Genomic DNA, 23,367 nt, shown 5'->3' with positions numbered 1-23,367 from the left:
CTCGGTGATAGCTCGGAATGGACAGGTGTTGGTTCTAATTCTGAGTTCACTGCTTCCCCTCCCCCCTAGTGTCAAAGTTAGGGTCAGGGTTGGAAGATGTGGTTAGTCTGGAGCACAGTTGGTCAATATGGCGTTTCCATGGTCTGCCATCAGTGGTGAGTAGGCGGTAGGAGCGGGGGGCCCGTAACTTGAGTTACCTGGGCAGGAATCCAAAGGGGATCCCCAGAAACGTTTTTTGCGCAAACAAGGTCTCCTACCTTGAAAACACGGTGCTTGCTGCTGGAACCCAGGGGCTTTTCTGGGGTATAGGCAGGGTGCAAACGATCTAGAGGCGATCTGAGTTTCCTGGCCATCAGGAGTTCAGCTGGGCACTTGTTGTTCGTGCTGTTTGGTGTGATGTGTTGTAGGAGCAGCATTCTAGTGACTTTGTCGTGGATGTTGCCTTGATCCATTTTCTGTAGGTTTTTTTTCATAAACTGAACCATTCGTTCAGCCCAGCCATTCGCCGCAGGATGAGCCGGCGATGTGAGTGCGTGTCGGATGCCCCGTTCCGCTAAATACTGTTCAAAGGCTAAGGCAGTAAATTGGGGCCCATTGTCAGAGACCAGGGCATCTGGTAACCCGTGTGTGGCGAAGAGTCTGTTCAGTTTTTTAATGACCGCCTCAGTAGTGGTTGCTTTCATTTTATTGACCTCAAGCCAGTTTGAGTAGGCATCAACAGTTATTAAGAAGGTGTGGCCTTTCGTATGTCCCGCAAAGTCAATATGAATGTGAGACCAAGGACCCCTGGGTGTTTCCCATTCTGTTGGTGGGGCTTTAGGTGGAGTTGAGTGGTTTTCTTGGCATTTGTTACAAGAGGCGACCCAGGTTTCGATTTGTTTATCTATACCTGGCCACCAGGCGTAACTTCTTGCCAGCACTTTCATACGTACGATGCCCGGGTGTCCATCGTGTAGCATTTGCAAGACCCTTTTTTGTAATTTAGTTGGTACAACAACTCGGTCTCCCCACAAAACGCACCCTTTTTGTGAAAAAAGTTCCGTTTGTCTGTTTTTAAACGGCTTAAACATTTCCTTAGTGTCGTAATCTGGCCATCCCCTCTCCATCCAGCCAAGAACTCGTGCCAAACAAGAGTCTCTTTTGGTTTCAAAAGCGATGTCTTGAGCCGTTAGTGGAGGTGATGGCATTGTCTCTATTTGCAGTATGGGGAGTGTGGGAGCTGGGTCTTCCTGTGGCTCGGGTAGTGGTGAGCGGCTCAAGGCATCTGCGTGGGGAATAGATTTCCCCGGGCGGTACTTTAATTGATAGTCGTAGGCAGCGAGAAATTCCGACCATCGCGTCATTCTGGGGGAGAGAATGTGTGGAGTAGGTTTGTCGCCTGCCAGGATCCCAAGTAGTGGCTTATGATCCGTTATAATAGAAAACGGTCTCCCATAAACATATTCATGAAATCATTTTATTGCGGAGACAATAGCAAGGGCTTCCTTATCTAATTGGCTATAGTTTCTTTCTGTTTTTGATAGAGTTCGTGAAAAAAATGCAATTGGTGCTTCTGAGCCGTTTGGTAGGACATGGCTCAGGATGGCCCCTACCCCAAATGGTGAGGCGTCACACGTGACAGTCAAAGGTAGTGTCTCGTTATACTGAATTAGTACTGCCTTTGAGGTAAGGAGGTCTTTTACTTGCTGGAAGGCGTGTTCCTCCCAACGTCCCCAATTCCAGGATGCCCTTTTATCGAGTAGTCTATGAAGGGGCTCAGCAAGAGTCACCTTCTGGGGCAGGAAAATGTTATAAAAGTTAATAAGTCCCAGGAAGGCTTGGAGGTCGGTTTGTTTTTTAGGTCTTGGGGCGTTTTTGATAGCTGCCAATTTTTTTCTGTGGGGTGGATTCCTTGCTTGTCAAGGAGGTAGCCAAGAAACTCCACCCTTTCTGTGCAAAGCTGGCACTTTTCCTTCTTAACCTTGAGGCCAGCGTCTTTGAACCTCTGTAGGACTGTTCTGAGGCGTTTTTCTAATTGTTTTTTTGTGGGTGCTGCTATTAATACGTCATCAAAATAGGGCACGACCCCTTTTATACCTTGTAATAGTCTCTCCATCAGGCTTTGAAAGATGCCTGGGGCTACGCTTACACCAAACTGGAGCCTGTTGCATTTGAATGCACCACGATGTGTGACTATAGTTTGGGCTTCTGCAGTCTCGGGATCAACTGGTAGCTGTTGATACGCTTGGGCCAGATCTAATTTTGTGAATATTTTGCCACCCCCAAGTGAATGCAGGAGATGTTGAACAACTGGCACTGGGTAGGTGCTCTGCTGTAGCGTGTGATTGAGGGTGGCCTTGTAGTCACCGCAGATTCTTATGGACCCGTCAGGTTTTATGGGGGTGACGATTGGTGTCTCCCATTGGGCGTGGTCAATAGGTTCTAACATGCCTTGTGCAATTAATTTGTCCAGTTGCTCGTCAATTTTGGATTTAAGAGCAAAGGGAACTCGGCGTGGCTTTAGATGAATGGGTGCTATGTCGGGGCGAAGATTAAATGAAATGGGGGACCCCTTGTACTTGCCTAGGCTTTCATTGAACACTTCTCAGAAATCGTGGATGAGAGCCACCTCCCAGTCATTGTCTTCAGTATGATGGATGCCAGCCACTCCGATTCCTAGTGGCACGAACCACTGAAGACCCAATAGACTTGGCCGGTCTCGGTCTACGACGGTGAGTGGTAGAATTGCCTCATGTCCCTTTAACGAGACCTGCACATGGCGGGTACCTGCAACTGGAATTCGGTTGCCCTGATAGTCTTTTAGTATGAGTCTCTGACTGCTGAGGTCTTGGCGTCGGATGTTGGGGACTAGCTGCTTGAGTGTTCTCCAGGATACCATGGATAGTGATGACCCAGAGTCGACTTCCATGTTGCATGGTTTGTTTTCAATCATGACCTCTACTCGGATCTTTTTAGCGTCAAGTGATGAAGCGTGGCCGATGGTGATGGATTGATGAGTCTCCTCTCGTCTGGGGGCATCGTTAAACCTTCGGGGTCTGCTGTACTGGTTCCACTGGTTGCTAGGGCGGTCCCTCTGTGTGGTGGCGTTGCCATCGTTTCTCTTTGGGCTGCTCCCTCTCCGTCTGGGGCTGGAATTTCTCTTGTTTCTGCATACCTTCGCGATGTGTCCCCGTTTCTCGCAAAAACAGCATATGGCATCTAAGAATCTGCATTCGGATCGGGATGGTTTCCCCGCATCCGGCACATTGTCAAGTTGGCTGCGGCCTCGCTGGTCCCGTTGCTCATGTTCTGACCGGAGCCTGTGGACTTCTTCCTCGCTGTCTGAGGATGACTCGACGTCCTCGTGATGGGCGGTTGATGTGTACTTGTCTGAAAGTTTCCCAGCATCGTTGGTGGTTTGGCGGTTGGTCCCGCTAGTTCGACACATTCGTGCTGCCGATTTACGAGTGGCTTTGGCTGCTGTGGCGTCTGCTATGGCATCTGCAAGTGAGATGTCTCCCTTGGCCATGATCTTGCTCTGGACGGTTGGGTCTCTGAGGCCAAGGACGATGCGATCTCTCATGGCTTCTTCGAGGTTGGCGAAGCCACACAAACCACCCAGGTTCCTCAGGTCTGCCACAAAATCCCCAACACTCTCACCCTCACGTTGGTCCCTCTGGTAGAATTCATGCCTGCGAATGAGAGTTGGCATGGCTGGGGCGTAATGGTTGCGCAGGATGGGAGCAAGGGTGTCCCAATCCATGGTTTTAACTTCAGCTGGCTTGGCTAAGGCTTTAGCCATCTTAAAAACGGCTGGTCCACAAAGGGGTTAGAAAAACGGCTCGTTTCTTGCTGGGCGTGGCATCTTTGAGGTTGTTGGACTCCAGGAACATTTGAAATCTGTCCATGTATGAGTCCCAATCTTCGCTAGCTGGATCGAATGGTGCGGGTGGTATAGCGCTGCTGGCCATGTCGCCGTCGTTGTGCTCTATCAGCCATGTGCTCCTTCGGCTAGCTCAATTCAATAGCTTCTGTTGCCTCTGCATCCCATCCTCGTCGCCAGTGTTATATCTGGGAGGACGGTTCAAGAACGGAGGCAAGACTCAGACAGTAACTAAAGCTCTTTATTTGTGACTTCAGATCTGAGCAACTAACCCCAGCCGCAGCAGCCCCTTATATAGGGCTGGCTGCGGCTAGGCAGCCAATGAAGGCGATTTGAGTTTGCCGCTCTTGGCAGGGCCAATTGCGGCAGCCCGTTTACTGGCCAATCGCATCAGTCTATGGCGACCAATCACGATCGGCTTTCAGCGGGCCAATCAGATTTGCAGGCTACAAGCCTGCTTGTCTGGAACACAATGGGTGCAGAGAGTGTCTCCCTCCCCCATATGGAGCATGTTCCCCTCGCATACCAAGGTGCATGAGAGGGGTGCTTCACCAGCAGGCCCTGCAAGAAATGAGGGAGGTCATGGTATTTCCCCATCTGCTACTTGACCCAACATGTGGCACCCAGATGGGCTTACTTGAAGGGAGGTGGGTTAAGAAGTGGCACCTGTCCCAAGGCTGGAGGAAGAGGGCCTTTGAGCCCCAGGCACCGGTTCAGGCAGCACCCTGCCAACTCACCTGCTCACATGGTGGGAAGCCCCATTACCCTCGAGTCACATCTTCCTGGATCTCCAGCTGAGCAGGAAATTTGGCTGCAGCCCTCAGCTCAGAGGGGGTGGCTGCAAGACAGAAGGTTGCCTTCAGACTAGGCAAGGCTCTGCAGCCTCAGGTGCTCCATCTGAAGGAGCTGGATTGGTCGCGCAGTGCTCTGAAAGCGCTCTGGAATGGCTGTCTCACAGGGCAACTGCTTAGAGAGGGGTGTGCCACTGCTATTGCTATTTTAGAGATTCTCTGGGCATCCACCAAGTTTATTAGATGTAACTCACCATCTATGAGGCTGTGTTTTTCTGATTTTTCATGAGTCAAAAATACTTTCCAATGGAAAAATAGACCACCCAGAAACTCGGCAAAATTAAGGCACTGCAAAAAAAAAAAATCATCAGTTTTACTCTGGCTTCAAAAAGTTTCATTGGAGCAAAAAAAATCAATTCACTTTCAAAACTACCTTACACTATGTATCTGCATTGATTGTAGTTTTTTCTAAACCAGCACAAATGCTATCCATCTAACCCAGGGGTGTCAAATTCAAGGAGCCAGCCTGCATGGTGCTTAAATCTGGCCCGCAGAGTCTCCCTGGAAATAGCGAAGGACCAGCAATCAAAAGTTCAGTTTTTGCTGGCAGAGGGTTGCAGGAAGCCATCCCAGCCAAAAAACACAGCTTGTGAGGGCCACATGTGCCCCCCCAACTCAATTTTCATTGGCAGAGGATTGCAGGAGGCCATTGCAGCTGAAAACAGAGCTCAGGAGCCCATTTTCACTGGCAGAGTGCTTGGGCCACCACAGGTGCTCCCCAACACAAATGATGTCATGCTGACCATGACCACTCAGGCCACACCTACACCAGCCCCCTGATGTCAAACACAATCCTGATGCAGCCCTCAATGAAATCGAGTTTGACACCCCTGATCTAATCTATCAATGCAATAGAGATTATTGTGAAACTGAAAGGGAGATGACCTGAGATATAGTAATAAATGAATTCTTCAATAAAATTAAAATCTATGGGTTTTCACTAGATTGGAGGTTGTAGAATTGCTGAATTCTCCATTTTGATAAATACAATTTTTAAAAATCGATTTAGAATTATTTTCTCTTCTTTAATATTTCAAACCATTTTCTAAAATGGCTCAGGAAGCATTTAATCAATAGATATAGTGAATGTCTTCTTTTGAGCTAATTTAACTAAAACACTCCAGAAGCAGATTTGGAATCAAGGATGTTTTTCTTCCCCTCCCTTCTAATTTGCAAATTCTCAAAATAGTTTTCTGATATACATCCTAAGCTATTTCAGAATAACTCTTTTCTGATCCCTGGTGTACTTTCATCCTAGTCATTTGGGAAAATGTTTTTAGAGAATCACAAGACCATTGCTTGAGAGGCAGACTTTTCCAACACCTTGTTAATATAGACAAGTCTGAGCATTTTTATTACAAAGAGAGGAAGCATGCACAATGCAGATGAAGGAGGAAATGGTATCCAGTATTACTCCAGACTAAAGCTTGCATTACTGGTTCACGTAAACAGCATTAGTGGGACCTTAGAGGAATTGGGTAGCTGTTCTGGACCCTTTCTATATTCTGCATCTGGCAATCATTAATATTTTCATTAATAGCTGAGAAGGAGTGCCTATCAAATTTGGCAGATCTGAGTGAAATGCCTAAATTCTTATGGAAAAGAAATCAGATGTCTAAATATAGGATGGAGAAATAAGATTTGGGAATACTGTGTGTGAATATTGTAAGATGCAAACAATCAAAATAGCTCATAGGCTTAGATGAAGAAGTTCCTTTATTGTTGACTTGCCTCTTGCAATAGTACCTGCTTTCTCTTTAGAAAGTCAGATATAGACTTCCTATGTGTTTGATTTCCTATGGCTCCTCCCACTTATAGAGTCCAAACTGCAATGTATTTTAACTTCCCTCACTGAGGCCTCCTTTCTTTTAGCCATTGACTTCACTACATCATGTTCCTGAAAGTTGATCCAATAAACTAACATGAGTTAGTAATGAGACATGGCTATTACAAATGCATATGTAATGTCTACTATATCAATAGAGAGACTGTTTCCAAGTCTTTGAAAGTAGTAGTCCCTTTTTTCTTTATTGGCCATAGCTCACCTTGACATTAGATATACAATTCATATTTTTTTTAAAAAGATTTAGAGAAACGTATTCAAAAGAAGACCCTTGGTGGCACAGTGGTTAGAGTGCAGTACTACAAACTACTTCTGCTGACAGCCAGCTGCCTGCAATTTGGCAGATTGAATCCCACCAGACTCAAGGTTGTCTCAGCCTTCCATCCTTCTGAGGTGGGTAAAATGAGGAGCCAGATTGTTGGATGCAATATGCTGACTCTCTAAACAGCTTAGAGAGGGCTGTAAAGCACTATAAAGCAGTATATAAGTCTAAGTGCTATTGCTATGAGGATGCTTGTGGGATTAAAAACCAAATCTTAATGATTAAACCTAAAAACAACTGAGCATCTCTCACAGGTAGGGGATAGCAACCTGACTTTATTATTTGTCCTTAGGCAATTATATCCTCTCCCACACATTGTATTTTAAGCACATTTAAATATACTATCGGTTAAGTAATATAGAAGAAGTTAGCATATATTCTGTTTATTCATAACTCAACCTCTTTTTATTAAGTACTTATATAATTTCTGCTTCTTTGAATCTATTTCAGAATGTGAACTACAATAGAGAGGGAGACTTTCCTACAAGTTGTGTCTCTTCAAGGCACCACCCATTGAAGCCAATCCTTGTTATTTGTGGTCTTTAGGAAGACCTTCAAAATTAATTTCTTTTTCATGGCATTAACTTTCCTTTGCATTTTTCTTGTTTTAGCAGTTTGGAATTGAAGTATTTGTTATCTTACTGAGTTTCATCCAGGTTTCCATGATGCAGATATATTATTTCAACTATTTGGGTTTTGTAGCCTAAGTATAAATGTTAGAGATTAAAGGTGCCTTTTCTAAGATGATGCCCGAGTGATTGTTTCTTTAAAAAAAAGTGTTAAAGAAAAAAACAGAATTTAAATAAAGGTACTGCCTAAATAATAGGAAGCACCACTTTAATCTAACTCAGGGCAGATGGAAAAACATGTTTCTTCAACTGTCACTTCACTCAAAATCTCAGCAGCCTGGGAAGTGCAAGGATGAGAGGCACTGGAACTCCCTCCTGATGGATATACAAATAGGGCTTCATTATGCATATATACTCAGGAGTAAGTTGTCCCATATTTAACTGGGAGCAGGCTCTGCTTGAGACCATAGTTGTTACTCTTGAGTAAATATGCATTTTATGCTCTGTTTTATGTCACAAGGTTACACCATTATGCAAGTGTTTAAGTTCAGGTATCTAACTACATTAATATTTAGATAAGTTTTCATATTTGAGACAAAGCAAAATATAATGCTTTTGCCTCCAGTTTAGATATCCATAGCCAGTCATATATTTTTAATACCAGAAAAAAGAAACAGTAAAATCCATTTGTTGTTCCTTCTAGGAAACCCACAATGGTAATGCATTAAATACTGAAAAAAATGTTTTTCCTGATTTATGCTATCCTTTCCTAATGAACATTTAGAATTGAACTTTTTGACAAACTGGTGTCCTTTCGATGTGATAGGAGAAAAGACCTAGAAGTTTACTGGTCATGCTATGGCTTGAAATTCTGGGAATTATAATATTAATATGCCTGAAAAGTGAGAGAATGAGAAAGATAGTCCTGAACATTTACATACTATTGATAGCATTTTGGAGTCTAATTCAGTCCTGAAGTCAGTCAGTCAGACAGTCTGTCTGTCTGTCAAATTTATATGGTTATTCATCTCACTGAAGATGACTCTGGGCAGCATAAATTAATCCAGTTTCTTTTTCTTTTTTTAAATAAGTTTCCACACCTAGATTATCTTGGTAACCTAGGTTAAATATATATTTTAATGAATATTATGTAAGATATTCCAATATTCAAATTTTATACACACACACACACACACACACACACACACACACACAAAAGTATATACATACATGCATACATACATGCATACATACACACACACACACACACACACACACACATGCACTACTTCAGTTAAAAACAATCTAATCAGCCACTGCTGGTGCATGTGCAGGTTCTGCAAAACAGCAGGCATGTATATTGATATAGCAGTTTTTAGAAGTGTTGATTCTGAAGCACATAATATAAATATTGTTGAATTTCCCAGTGGAACTTCTCTGAAACTACTGGAGATTGATTCTGTCATAGTAAATATGTCTAATGAAGATAGAACCTCACTTATTTTTTACCATTTCTTTTAGTGCTGGTTATAAAGGGGATGATTACATTTCTTCAGGTTATTAGATAAGAGATAAATACATTACACTTTCAACAAACTATCTCACATTTAAGATTTAAAGGTCAGACATTTGTTTAAACAATCAAGCCACCATAAGAGAGTTGAATTGTAGGTCAACTTTCATTTTGACAAGCTTTCTTGGAAATGCTTTCTTCATTTATATAGGAACTGTTTTTCCTTTTTTCTTTTAAGTGTGACTTCATAAAATTATCTGTATATTATAGAATAGAATGAGCTGGAAGACACCCTAGAGGTCTCCTAATCCAGCCCTCTGCTCAAGCAGGAGAATCTATATCATTTTATACCTTTGATTTTTCCTGCCTAAATGTAAAAAATTGCTTTTCTCCACATTGAAATTCATTTTGTTGGATAGGGCCCATTGTTCAAGTTTGTCAAGATCTTTTTGGATCCTGAGCTTGTCTTCTAGGGTGTTGACTATTCCTGCCAGTGATCTATTATCTAACAGCATTAACCAAACTGTTTCCTTTTCTAAAAGCAAATTAAATTTTATTATTTGATAAAACTGTTAATTTTTCCCCAGTAAGTGAATAGGAATTTATATTCAGAAATAGCTTATTTATCATCTTTTATCTTAATTTGTATAGCAGTTGTCAAATAATGAATAACTAACTACTGATAATACAACACCATTTTTCATATTATCCCTATCTCTGTATGGTTTTTTGAACACACAATATGGCCAACTATTTGCATTTATATGGCCAGATACTATGTTTGGAAAATTATCTCTTTATCCCCAAAGAGCTGAGAAATTCTTCTTTGTTATAGTGGAATTAACGTACATTATATTACAGATATTTATATTCTGTTTTTGTTTAATAAATGTCATCACTTTGTTGACATTCTCTACATGGAAGAGAACAGTTGGTCAGATCAATTAACCTGACCTGTTTTCTGGAACATTTTGGCACTGAATAACTGTTCTGAGTTTCAGTTATATTACACTGTTTATAGTGGCGCAATAATATACTAAGCTTTTTCACAATTCCTTGCTGAAATTTGGGGAGAGCTAAATTAATGAAACTTTTAGGTTTCTGTAAAATAGCTTGAAAGTTTTTCCTAAACAAAGGCTGCCTTTTATGTTTGCTTTGAGTAAAAATAATTTGGATAGTGGAAGCACATGAAACATTTCACTAAAATACTTTTGATAATGCTAAAAATAATTTAAAGGAAAATATTTCAAACATGTGCACAAATAGCACAGTGTTTTAGGAATTGTATTGAGTTTTAATAATAGCAGAGAGACATATTTCAATTAATTGTCAAACTATTCAGAGCCCCAACATTTCCTTATGCAATATTTAGAATGCATCTCTAATATTTGTTCACTTCAGCAGAAAATAATCCACTTCTAATCAACATCCTTGGCAACAGCCTGCTATTTTCCAAAGGCTTAAAGAACAAAGCAGTTTGTAGTGTCTTCCTGAATGGTTTAGAAATAGACTCATTGAAATATAGATTGCTTTAATCAGGATGAATAATCTTAATTATTTCAAGGAGTTAACTCTATGCAGCATTAAATAAGAATAAATTGTCTAATTAGCAACTATTCTAGTTACAAGATGGTGAATGAAATGAGCAAGTTTCCTTATAATTCTAGCATGAATAGTTTGTTAACCAGTTTCTGTGATGAAATATGCCACAATTTAACCAGAGATTAAATTGTGGGTTTGTTTAAGCAACATTGCTATATGCTATAAAACTTTCTCATTTCTTTCTGTTTTTAGATAACCAAGCTGAAAATTGACAGCAACCCTTTTGCTAAAGGATTCAGGGATTCTTCCAGACTCACAGATATTGAGAGGTAATGAGGATCTGTTGTATATATAGATAGATTCTAAAGGGAATTCTAAATTGTCCCCATGTATCATTTATGGCCTTGGTTGTAAGTATAAACCTTCCAAGTTTTGTCAGGAAACATTTTCACAGAAGTGACACATCATGCACGTGATTAATAAGTTGTGATAGAAAATTGCTTCTAAGACAGTATGTGTTCTCTGTAATGGGGTCCTCCATGGTTATATCAAAGCAATAAGAATATGTTCACTGATGCATCTTAACTATTTTTAATGTAATCAGTTTATCTGTGTGTGTGAATAAAGGACAAGTGAGAGCAAGCTAATCATTTCAGGTGACATGACTGCCAATTTGTGGTACTATGTAAGATTGCTTGGCTTTGATTCAACTAAGTGTTTGGTGTGATTGAGAAAACAGTTTTCCTGACTGATGTAAGAAGTGAACAAGTCTGTTTATTTTATGTTTTCTAGACACTTCAAGAGCTGGGAGAGGCTTCTGCTTATGTGTTGTACTCATGTAAAACTTTTTTGGGTAACAAACTAGAGGCATTGGAAGATGCTTTATATGCATAGTACTTATCCCAAAATACTAAGCTATTGAACTTCCAGAAAGAGAATACTATAGCTTTCTTTAAGAATAAAAGGGGTGAATTCACATAGCAGCTTTGAATTTGTTTAGATAAACTTTTTAAAAATATTGTTGAATCTTTCTGCACATTCATAAACAGTTCATAATTTTTGATGTCTTAATTGATTCCAAAATTAGTTAAGTAGAGTGGTTGTCCTTTTTATTGTATAGATTTTAGACTAAAGCATGACAAACCCAAATCTTATAAGGTAATGTTCTCAGTTGCATCCCAAGGTATCATAGAATTGTATATGAGCATTCTTTAAAATCTATAATATATTTAATATATAATATTTTCATTAACCACATTTTTGGATTATCAGATAGTAGTTTCAGATTCTTTCGAACACTTGTCACTGCTTTACAGAAATAGAATAGCCAAAATCTTTATTTCAGTAACTATATAAATAGAACTGATTTAATCTATCTCCTTCAGCTTCTAATGAAGATAAACTAGTAGCTAAGAAGTCTCTGCTATTTTTTCCAAAATTTTCAATGAGTATATAATTTTAGAAGCAGCAGTAGCATAAGATTTTTTTAAAATGCAGACTACAACTAAATAAATTCCCAGTAACTACTTTGAAATAAATATAACATAGTTTATTTAATTTATTTATTTGCAGTCCAAGACTAAGTCACAGAATTTAACATACTGCTTGCCACTAATATATGTACAGTAGATACATAAAAGGAAGAAATCTTATAAAGTTAATTTTTCACTGAAAATGTCAAATGGTTTATATAAGCTAAAGCTATAAATAAAAATGCTATTGGCTTCAAAACACTCAGGTATTGATTATTTAATACTTCAATCTCCCTAAAATTCAGCTTAGATTTTACTGAAAAACAATCCATAAAACTAACAAATAGGACACAGTAGGTAATGTCTTTTCTTTGCATACATTATATGCAGCAAAAGCAATGGATAACAATTTCAATACATTCCTTGAATGATGGATCTTGAGGACAACTTGCAGAGTTAATACGGTCTCAAATTCTGTTTTTTTAAAACAAGCAATATCATCAATTTCATTTATATGACTTGGCAAGGCTTGTTAGCAGATCTTCACCTTGAAAAGTAGAAGTTGCCTTGAAGTTGCCTTTATCATAAAAAAAATAAAACCCATTTTATGAATAGGTTTCCTAAGGCAAACACCCTTTTATATTATCATTTGGGGGGGACATTAGCTTGTTTCCTGGAACTCTTAATCATCAGACTGAGACTATGGGTTGACCTAAATAGTGTGAATGTGGGACAAAGTTTCATATTTAATTTCCAGATATTTAAGTCTGCTTTTTCCCCCTAACTAGCCTTTAGGGAGGGAAGCAAATCAGATCAATTGATCTTTAGAGACCCAAAGAAATTAAATTAGACTGGAGTCAGTTACTGCACTAAACCATCTAGTAATTGGATTGCTCCTTGTAACTGATTGAAAACAGCTTCCATCTGCAGCAATACAGGCTGGGCTTCCTTACAACAAATCTGAGAAGAAAACACATCTTTTTATGACATGATGACAGACATTGCACTTTTCTAGCTTAATTGAATATAGTTTTAACAATTTCAACTGTCTCATTTCAAATTTACAGTCTCATTAAGATTTTAATTTAAAGTAAGGCTCCACTTTGGAACCTTTGAGCCATATTGTCAATATCAGGGCTTAATTATGGACTACTTCAAATAATGATAAAAGAAAAAGAAAGAAAGTGCTCTTCAATATCCCCAGAAACCTTCCTCTTTATTACTGAATATGGTATATTTAAAAATTACATTAAACTGATATGCCTTATCTTTCAAATAAATAGTTTACCAAATGGAAGGACTTACAGATATTTAAATAACAGACACATAGTTGAAACATAAAGGAGAATATTTGTAGTTCAGAACCCTCATAGTTGAAATAGTTTTTCAAGATGGAAAATTATGTTCAAAATATTCAAATTAGTGTGAAAAGACATATAGCAGGTAGAAAAACATTTGGTCAGTATTACTATGGAAATTCTCAATCATCCAGGCCATGTTTGTCCTGAAGTTGCTTTTCAAAAGCATCTCTGATGTCAGAACTGAAGAAACTTTTTGGATGAGAAGCAAAATCTTTCAAGGAAAAAACAAAGAAAGTCCAGATGAAAAGCAGCTTTGGGATTGTGTATTTTAAGTCCTATTTAGATATATAACCAAAGAAACTTTGTTTCGTGAAAACTGGTGGCATTGATAATCTTTGATAATTTCATCATTAAATATTTGGAGGAGACAACAGAGATTGGACGGATTTGGTTCCCATTTACAAATAATTGATATTAAAGTTGGGCATTGTATGTAAAGTTGAGGTATTGTATTTAAATATATTGTTCAAATAGTATGTTTAAAGCAAAGTGTTTATATTTCTACAAATATATAATTGTTGTTACTCCGGAGTTGGAATCTGTTCCGTTGGCAGATGTGAGCTCAAGCGAAGAGGAAATGGCAGTAAATTATGAGCCGGCTCTGTTGAGCGATTTGGATTGCAGTCAGGATGAGGAAATGGATTTAACTAGGAGAGATGAACCTGATTTAATAGAGCTGTCAGGACCTTCAACCTCCTCTGATTCTTCTCCTCTGGCTGAGCAACAGCCGGGAATAGCTAATCAGGAACACTTGCGAGAGTTTTCTAGTGGGGAGGAGTCTTTGGAAAGAACCTGGCTAGATGTGAGAAACAGACGTAAGATGAGGCGTCAATCTCAATTAGGAAGGAGGCGTCGAGCCAGTGACTAATTAAGGAGATTAACACGCCCTCATAGAGGATAAAAGGAAATGGCTTGGCTGGTGAGCTTTGCCAGAAGCAAAGTGATTTATAGGAGGGAACACATGGAGAGAACTCTTTGAGGCTTTGGAATTTATAGCCACGTCAGGTTTGCCAGAAAGAGTTTGGATTTATTGCTAAGGACTGAAAACCCTTCTACAGTCCTTTATGGGAGAGTTTGTTTTTTGGTTTGTGAACTGCTTGTTTCGTTTTGCCCTCCTGCAATTAAAGGGGAGACATAACATATAATGTATATTAATTCTTTATGCATGTATATTCATGTTTTTATTCTACTGTCCCAAAGCTTATTCATTGCTCAGACTATCTTACTCAAGGAGGTGGGTTATAAATTGTTGATAAAATACATAGTATGATTCTATGATCGCTGGTTATTTGACGTAGTGACAGGGATAATGTTCACATGACATGTATAATTAAGTGATGCAAAGTCTTAGCAGCAGCAATTGCTCAATATGCTTTGTTTAGTGTTTCATGGGTTGGAAGAGGATATGAATCAAATTCAGTTGCTTAGTTGGTGGAAAATGTAATAACTATGTTGAGAATATTGCATGAAAGCAGCCAATGTATCTGAAGTGAGGACCATAAACTGCTAAAATTCTTGGCCAACATAAGTTTTATAACTCATTTTTAAAGCTTCTTCTTGTTTCTTTTGCTTGTCTCCTTTTACTAGACACAATAGAAACAATAATTCATACCCATGATGTAACCAATGCAGTTTTTCTTTTTTTTCTTTCTACAGTAAGATCTTCTGGAGATAACTCCAATATAGTCACTGTCTTTAATCACTTAAAAAGGCAATAATTCAATTATAGTATCCTCTGAGTAGCAACTGCCATTGCCTTTCTGTATAATTCTAGTCTGTACAAATAAATTACTTCAATAAGATTCTCCCTCCATTCTTTATTCACATTTTTTCTACAGAGACTGCACATAAAATATTAACAATATTGCAAGGACAAAATAATGTTGTGCTTTAATTAGGAACAGAGAAGGCGGATATCATTGTAATAATATATTGTACCTCTTTTTTTATGCTGAACACAATACTGAATACTCTATTTTGCACCATACTGAGCTATCAATGGGCATGAGCAATATCTGCTGAATACCAGGTTTAAATAGCATTGATTAACTGGAGTATCCAGGATGGCACAAATAAATCATTGTGCATCAGCTCAGATTATCTTTGGGGAATCTTGCTAGCTAAAATAGTTTTGTTCATAAACAGATCAATTCATTAAATAATGAGTTGCTTCTTCCTGATTCTTAAAACTTGTCATTATAAGTACCATTTTCCTCCCGGCCTTAAGAGAAGATTTCTGTTGGATTTATTTCCTTGACTCTCAGTTATTAATAGTTTCAGAAATGCTTTTGCCCATTGGAACCTGTTTGGTAACATGAATTATTTGGTGAAAGAAAAGTCACCTTAAGCAGTATGTTTTGATGGGAGGAACTGGCATGGCCAAGGCAACATGAATCTTTAGAGGCTCCTAGGGTGGACCTTGATATCTTGAAAGCCGGTGGTCCTTTGGACCTAAATCGTCTTGGAGAGATGATGATCAAGGAGAGGACACTCTGCTGATCCCAGGAATACTGCAATATCCCTGTCATATTGAGAGATATCCTGTCTAGCCAACTTGAAAGGAAAGCAGTCACCCAGCTGCTACAAAGCTGTGGCAGTCTCCGGTGGAAAGAAGGAAAGAGCGATTGAATTAGGTGAGAACTTTTAAACTTTTTGAATAACAAAGAAAGAGCCCCCTGAAAAGAAAAGGGTGAAGAGAAAGCCAGAACTAAAAGGTGAGTGGTATTAAGTCCCACCCCTGGAAGAAAGTGGCAGGGAAAGCTGTTTCCAAGCGTAAAATAGAAAGAGGAAGCTATTAATTAATGAACAAAGAATAAGAACTCTTTATAATTATCTTTGAAATTGGCTGGATTAACTGAACCTAATGAACTAAGGTGACCAAGAAAAGAAATTGGGCTATATTTACTTTTGAACTATTACTTTCCCCTTTTCTCTGTTACATTTACTTTTTTTTTTTAACTGTTAAAAGACTCATAGACAATTCTAAAGCTTAAAGTTAAAGCAGTGCAACAGTGCCACCTACTGCTGGGGAATTGAAAATTAAGGGGATGGATTAGAACGATCTTGAGGAGAGAAGACCAAATATACAATTACTAGAATAGAGGATTGCACTGAGAACTTACATTGAAAACAGTGCAATTCTTGGACACTAAAAGAAACAAAGAAGACACAAAGAAATAGAAACCAGAACTCCTTTCACTGAACTGCTTATTTTTTCATTGTATTCGTCCCCACCTCCCACTCTATCTAAGCTGTTTGGACAGAGTAGCAAATTGCAATGTGGAAGAAAGATAGTAAGGAGAAATAGCGAGGCTGTACATTGAGAGGTGATGACATAAAGGATTTACAGTTGGATTCCTTCCTTCCTAGTGGATATTATTAAAGATTTTTTTCTTTTTTTCTCTTTTTCCATTTCATATTTTCTTTCCCATTCCGTATCTTTTATTTTTTAATCTTTTCAAATTTCCTTTTTCTTTTTCATCTCCCCCGCTTCTTCTATGGATATTGGCGTTCTTAAATTGGATTGTATTACTTTCTGTCTCCCTTTTTAATATTATTGCTGGAATTAATTTTTGGACTTAACTTTATCTTCTATTTATGCTTGTTTTACCCATTCCTGAGGCTCCCTCATTTTCACTGAGCTCTTTTGGTGATGTTCTTTTTCTTTCCTCTACCTTCTCATTGGGTTACAACATAATAGATTAAGGAATAGAAGAACCTGAAGAAAATTATTTTTGTTTGGGGAAAGATCTTGTGGATTACAGATTGATAAGAGATAATTAGATAAATATTCCAAGATGAGAAAAACAGTGACATCTGCACCATCTTCAGCTTCTGTGACCTCCAGTCCTAGAGGTCAGAGTACCCTTGATTTGTTTGTTCAACAAGAAAAGATACTCAGATTGTAAAAAAAAGTTAAATATTAGGAATACAGTTGAAAGTGAGATGTGGAACAATTAAAAGATAATTGTTATAAACTGAAACAGCAGATAAAGAGAAAAGAGAAAAATTGGGCAATATGTAGTTTTCATTAACAGGAAGAACTGCGGCGATTAAGATGAACATATTGCCTAAAATGCTATATCCATTTCAAACAATTCTGATAAAGTTAGAGAAAAAATACTTTGAAGATGTTAATAAAATGGTGTTGAAATATATATGGCAAGGGAAGAAAGCATGGATTAATGTTAAAATGTTACAGGATCCTAGAATCAGAGAAAAATTTGGATTACCTAATTGGGAGATATACTATCAGGCCATGGCCTTAATATGGATGAAAGAAGGGATATTGCTGAGGAATAAAAGGTTATTAACATTGGAAGGGCATGATTTACAAATGGGTTGGCATGTGTTTTTGTGGCACAGGAGAGGTAAAACACATAGGTATTTCAAAGGCATATGGTCAGAGATGCATTGTTACGTATATGGAAAAAAACTAGGGGACAGCATTATATGAAAATACCAGTCTGGTTATCAACAATGGAAGCACTTGTATATCCAAATGTTTGTAAAATGGGAAGTGTTACTAGATATAAAGATATTTCAAATGTAAAGGGGGAGCTCAAGTCAAAACAAGAATTGAATGAAGAAGGATTAGAGATGCAATGGTATTAATATACACAGATAACAAGCAAGGTATGAAAAAACATTAAAGATGAAGGGATTAATAAAGAGTTGACAATTGGATAAAATATTAACAGGTACAGAGGACAAATTGATTAAAAGATTATATTGTTATTTATTAGATGTTAAGTTGGAAGATGAACAAGTTAAAGAAACAATGATAGCATGGGCAAATATTTTGGATATGCTATAGAATTAGATGGCAGAAGTTATGGGACAGAAATTATAAATTGACAATATCGACAGCATATAAAGAAAATTTGTATAAGATGTTATACAGATGGCACTTAGCATCAGCAAAATTAGCAAAAATGTTCAAAAATAATCAACTAAATGTTGGAAATGTCATCAAATATCAGGAACATATTTCTATATGTGGTGGACTTGTATAGAAGCTAAAAGATATTGGACACATGGTTGGAAAAAATGGTTAAACAAGATATAGATTTGAAGCCTGAAATATTTTTATTAGGAATGGCACCTGAAGGTTATAGTAAAGAAAAAACATACTTAATTATAAACGCATTAAGAGCAGCAAGAATTGTATTTGCTCAAAATTGGAAAAGTGATAAGATAGATACTGATAGAAGGAAAAATAATTGAAAAAATATTTGAATGTGCAGAAATGAATAGATTAACATTAGAAATTAAAGAAAAAGAAGAATCTGAATATTACATGATAATGGACTTGTTTTATAAATGGCTAGAAAATAAAATTAATTAAAAGGGATCAGACATAATTATAAAGCAATAAGAGAAACTAGTGTAATAGATATACTGAATATTACTTACATATATGGAAATGTGATTATTATTATTATTATTATATGGTTATATTGTTAAGAATAATATTATTAGTAATTGTTAAGCACATGAAATATGTACCTAATTGACACACGATTCAAATGGAATGGATTTATTGTATATTAAAAATAAAAAAAATAATCTGAAAAAAAGCAGTATGTTTATATTATACTGTACTTATCTGAAGTCAAGGAACATTTAAATTTATGAGAGTTTTAACATTGCAGGAAGTGTAGAAACCATAGCAATTTGATTTAGGATTGAAAAGTTTTCAGCTAGTTTTCTGTCTTTGCTACTATCTAATGGCTATCCCGATTTTTGCATTCCCTACTCTGGTAGCTTAGATACTGTCCTCAAACTCCAGGTAAATGTTTTGGTTATTTAGAATTAGATTTATTTTTTAATATATTTATACTTGATGTTTATTCTTTTGAATGACTAAAGGCATCAAGATGTGGACTATAAAGGGGTGAAAGTCTTTACTGCAAATTGTCTTTCTTCAAGGCATTGACTATTGAAGCCAATCCTTGAAAGAAGTGCTTCAAAATTAATTTATTTTCCATGGCATTTATTTTCCTTTGAGTTGCCTTTTTAAAACTGTTAAAGACCTGGGCTGCAGATTTCATATTTTAGTGGCTTGAGATTGAAATGTTTATTATTGCTGCTGGGGTTTAAATGAAAATAATCAGATTTCAAATAAATGTATTTCCAAATAACAGGAAGCACATTTCAGTCTACTTCAAAATGGACAGAAGTCTGTGATATTTTAGCTGTTACTGCAGCTCAAATTTCAACAGCCTGCAAATGCAAAGATGAGAGGCACTACAGTTCAGCAAAAACTCACCTGATGATTAATTTACAAATAGGGCTCCTGTAACTCTCTCATATTTATCTGAACTAGGTTCTTCCTCACATAGTAATTCTTACTCTTAAGTAAATATGCATCTTATTGCTTGCCTTAAGCCACAAGACAGCAGTATTATGCAAGTATTTGTATACTTAGTTACAACTAAATTATGAGAGTTTTTGTATCTAAGGCAAAGCAAAATACAATACTTTCAGGTCCAGTTCAACTTGCAGTTATCCAAGTCAAATAAACAAATAGTACCAAGAACCAGAAACTGTGGCACATGTAATTATGAGCTGATCTCCTTATGCTTCTGTAATAGCCTCCTGCTCTACATGCTGCTGTGATTTTCATGAGGTTTCCAGAAACAAATTCAAAGTGCTGTTTATCACTTATAAAACCTTTGAGGGCATACAGTCTAGTTGCATCTGTAATTGTCCTTGTCCCTGTAATTGGTTTTTGTCCAGTTTATACAATCTGACAAAATTGTTATATTATGGATCTCATCAATTAAACACATCACCTACTGAGGTCTTGGAAGTGTGCCTTCTCTACCACAGCACTTTAGAACATCACCTCTGTGGAGGTTTAAACTTTTCTAACTCTGCCTGCCATATATGAGCCTTAAAAACCTGGTGTTCCTCCCAGGTGCTGAATCAGGATAATTTCTGAGCCTTTTAGATTAGTCATAGATGGGAAAGATGATTTTCATTGTTCCTGTAGGTGAGTATGGTCCTTTTAGATGCATATCTGTATATACATTTTAGATGTATATATTTATTTTGGAGTCAGTTGGCCCTTGAAATGTGTTTTATAAATCAATTAATTAAACAGTAAAATCCCTTTACTATTCCTCCCCATCATAAGTTGATACTAATAATGTCTTAGATAACTTTTTGCTGCAAATCCCTGATGAAAGTTTAGATATGAACTTTTCAAAGTATTTGATAATGTAAATCTTCATATAATATTTCTTGCTGTCATCTAGTAATTGTCTGGTTTTATATAGCAGAGATCTGGTAGCTCTGTCAGGAGGATTTAGTATCACATGTTAAGGTGAACTTAATGCATAACCTGGAACATTAAGTTATTGATTTATATGATGCTGTTTTCTGAGCTATTAGATTTGTGTTTTTTTATTTATTTAGCATATGGCATACAAAGAGAGCATGCAATCACTGGTAAACAAATTTAGCTTAAATAAAGCACCGGCATGTTTTAATAAAGACTTCAAATAATAATTTTTTTAAAAAAGCTTTTTAATTAATGAATACTCAATATAAAATCATATAATAAATAATGAACCAATAGTATAGTTGATGATCTCATCTCAACAAAGCAGACAAAACAAAGAAATAAAACAATAATATTTTGTAGTTGTACTAGAACTGTCAGGTATTCAGAGAGTTTCACATAATAAATCAGAGGATACTGTATGTCATCATTATAATCCTGTATTAAATAGATATAATGACTGAGGTAAAGAGAATGAGAGATAGATATATAGAGACAGAGACAAAGAAGAATTGCCACTGGCTGATTAATGAGTTTATGGCAATAGTTAGATTTGAATTTCAGATTTCAAACTATGTTTCATGACCATTACCACAGCTATTAAATTGTAATGGCTGGGCATTAGAAGAACATGAATGGAAAAGATTTCTTGGAAGTTAGTTATATGTTGATCCTTCTTCTTTCAATTCAGCACTGTGCCACCCCAAGACTGTTAGTTCCAGCCAAAAGACTGATATTAGTTTCCCAATGCACATATTTTTGTTTTGCAACCACAATGACTAATATTTTAAAAAATAGTTGTAGGAAGTTAGCACCCACCCCTCTCCTAGATATTGATATAGCCTAGGAAATATTAAAAAGGCAGAAAATTTCCTCTAAAAAGAGTAGAAACTCACTTCAGAAGTAGAAACTCACCCCCACCTTTGTTAATGGGTGGGCCATTAAGGCCTAGGCCAGAATACTTTACATAACAAGGATCTGCAGGTAAAGCTATAGCAATTGCCAAAAGCCCTTTTAAGGGCATGGTCTCAGCAAGGCTCAATCAAGCCTGGAACTTAGGACAGCCTAAGAGTTGCTCCTGCATGGGAGTCTGACAATCGATTAGAATACAAGCTCCAATTCAAATCCCAACAGAGGGTATAAAACCCAGGCACTCTCAGCACCCTTTTTTGATGTCTTCCTTTTCATTCTGGAGTTCCAAGCCATGTGGTCTTGATTTTAAACCTTCCAAACAGCCTCCATGTTTCCAGTGTCTTTTTCCCCACTTGGAACCGAACCCAGAAGGATATTTCTCTTAACATAGTTAAAAGAAAACTTTTGACTAGCAGAGGCACAGATTTCAGCAAAATATGATCTTTGCTTTGAGACACTGATCACATGCATTGTTTTCCTAGATCAGAAGAATAGTCATTATGAACATTTTAGTATGGATTGGTGTAATATGAAATTACAAAACAGTAAATTCAGAAAGGTATTTTAAAAGTGCCCTTAATAGGAGTATGGAATAACATTCTTTAATTTTATTATCATGGTAATTACATACATACAGTATTCCAATAACATGACTATTTGAGCAGTAACTGGTAACTGCAATGTTTGTACCAGTATATAGCGTGCTGTTTTGTTTTTTACAGAGAAAGTGTAGAGAGTCTTATACAAAAGCATTCCTATGCTCGATCCCCCATCAGAACCTATGGAGGAGAAGATGAAATTCTGGGAGATGATAACCAAACAACACAAAGCCGAGGTAAGAGGAAGTAAGCAGTGGTGGGATTCACATTTTTTACCACCAGTTCTGTGGGCGTGGCAGGGGAAGGATACTGTAAAATCTCCAGTCAGAAGTGGTATTTGCCGGTTCTCCGAACTACTCAAAATTTCCACTACTGGTTCTCCAGAACTGGTCAGAACCTGCTGAATACTACCTCTGGAAGTAAGCCTGAAGTACTCCTCAAAGAAGGGCTGTCTATGGGACTCATAGGATAAGTCAGAATGTGAAGAAACTGCATTTGGAAAATAGAGGTTGGGGTGAAGGTTTAGAAACCTTCACCCCACCTTCAGCAATGTTGCATCTCTTTGAATGTAATGTAACTTAGTCATTTATTTGCATTCATGTCCTACCATTATCTAATTTTTATATCAATTCAATAGTCTACTATTTAGACAGAGTCAAACATTATACTTATAAGCTATCAAATAATGCATAGCAATCCTCATATAGGCAGATGGCACAATTTAGAAGATGAAGATGAGTCCTTTGCTATTTCCAGGACGGCCCTGTGGGCCAGATCTAAGCACTCCATGGGCCAGATCCAGCCCCGGGCCTTGAGTTTTACACCCCTGTTCTAGGAGAATCTGTTATCTCTGATTTTGCAGAGAATCTTGTGGCTGGTTAATAATTTATCTTTTTAAAAGGTTTTCATGGATGATTAAATAAATTTCTGTCCATTTTTCTCTCTATGAATCAGCAACAATGTTTGAGGTGCTTAACTTTTCTGAAGTAGCTTGTAGAATAGCTGATTATTTTTTCCCTTGGTAACTGCCTATTGCAATATTGATTATATTTAACAATGTGTTGTGAATGTTAATTGCCTTTTTAACCCTTCCTTCCTTTTCTTCCTCTTAATTTGTTTTTAGTTAATCCATTATATTGTTAGTCAACATATTTGTTTGGTAAGCAAGCCCAAAATAGTTATTAGAAAGCCAGAACATGTGCTAACTTCATTGAAGATTGCAGAAAAGGATGG

General features: G+C 37.4%; 1 protein-coding gene across 2 annotated transcripts in view; it reads left to right on the top strand.

The window, feature by feature from the left end:
* Positions 1-23,367, top strand: part of TBX20 (T-box transcription factor 20) — a 151,114-nt gene that overhangs the window by 42,143 nt on the left and 85,604 nt on the right. For both annotated transcript variants that reach the window (XM_087916824.1, XM_026702219.2), the window contains exons 6-7: positions 10,755-10,831; positions 22,258-22,370. In XM_087916824.1, the coding sequence (XP_087772950.1) occupies positions 10,755-10,831; positions 22,258-22,370 (190 nt within the window). The remainder of the gene's footprint in view (positions 1-10,754; positions 10,832-22,257; positions 22,371-23,367) is intronic.

The sequence above is a fragment of the Pseudonaja textilis genome, chromosome Z (genome assembly GCF_049901715.1).
Source record: "Pseudonaja textilis isolate UNSWEBS1 chromosome Z, rPseTex1.2, whole genome shotgun sequence".
NCBI classification, from domain to species: Eukaryota; Metazoa; Chordata; class Lepidosauria; order Squamata; family Elapidae; genus Pseudonaja; species Pseudonaja textilis.
Note: the sequence above shows the minus strand (reverse complement) of the source record. Positions and strands in the feature narration are given on the sequence as shown.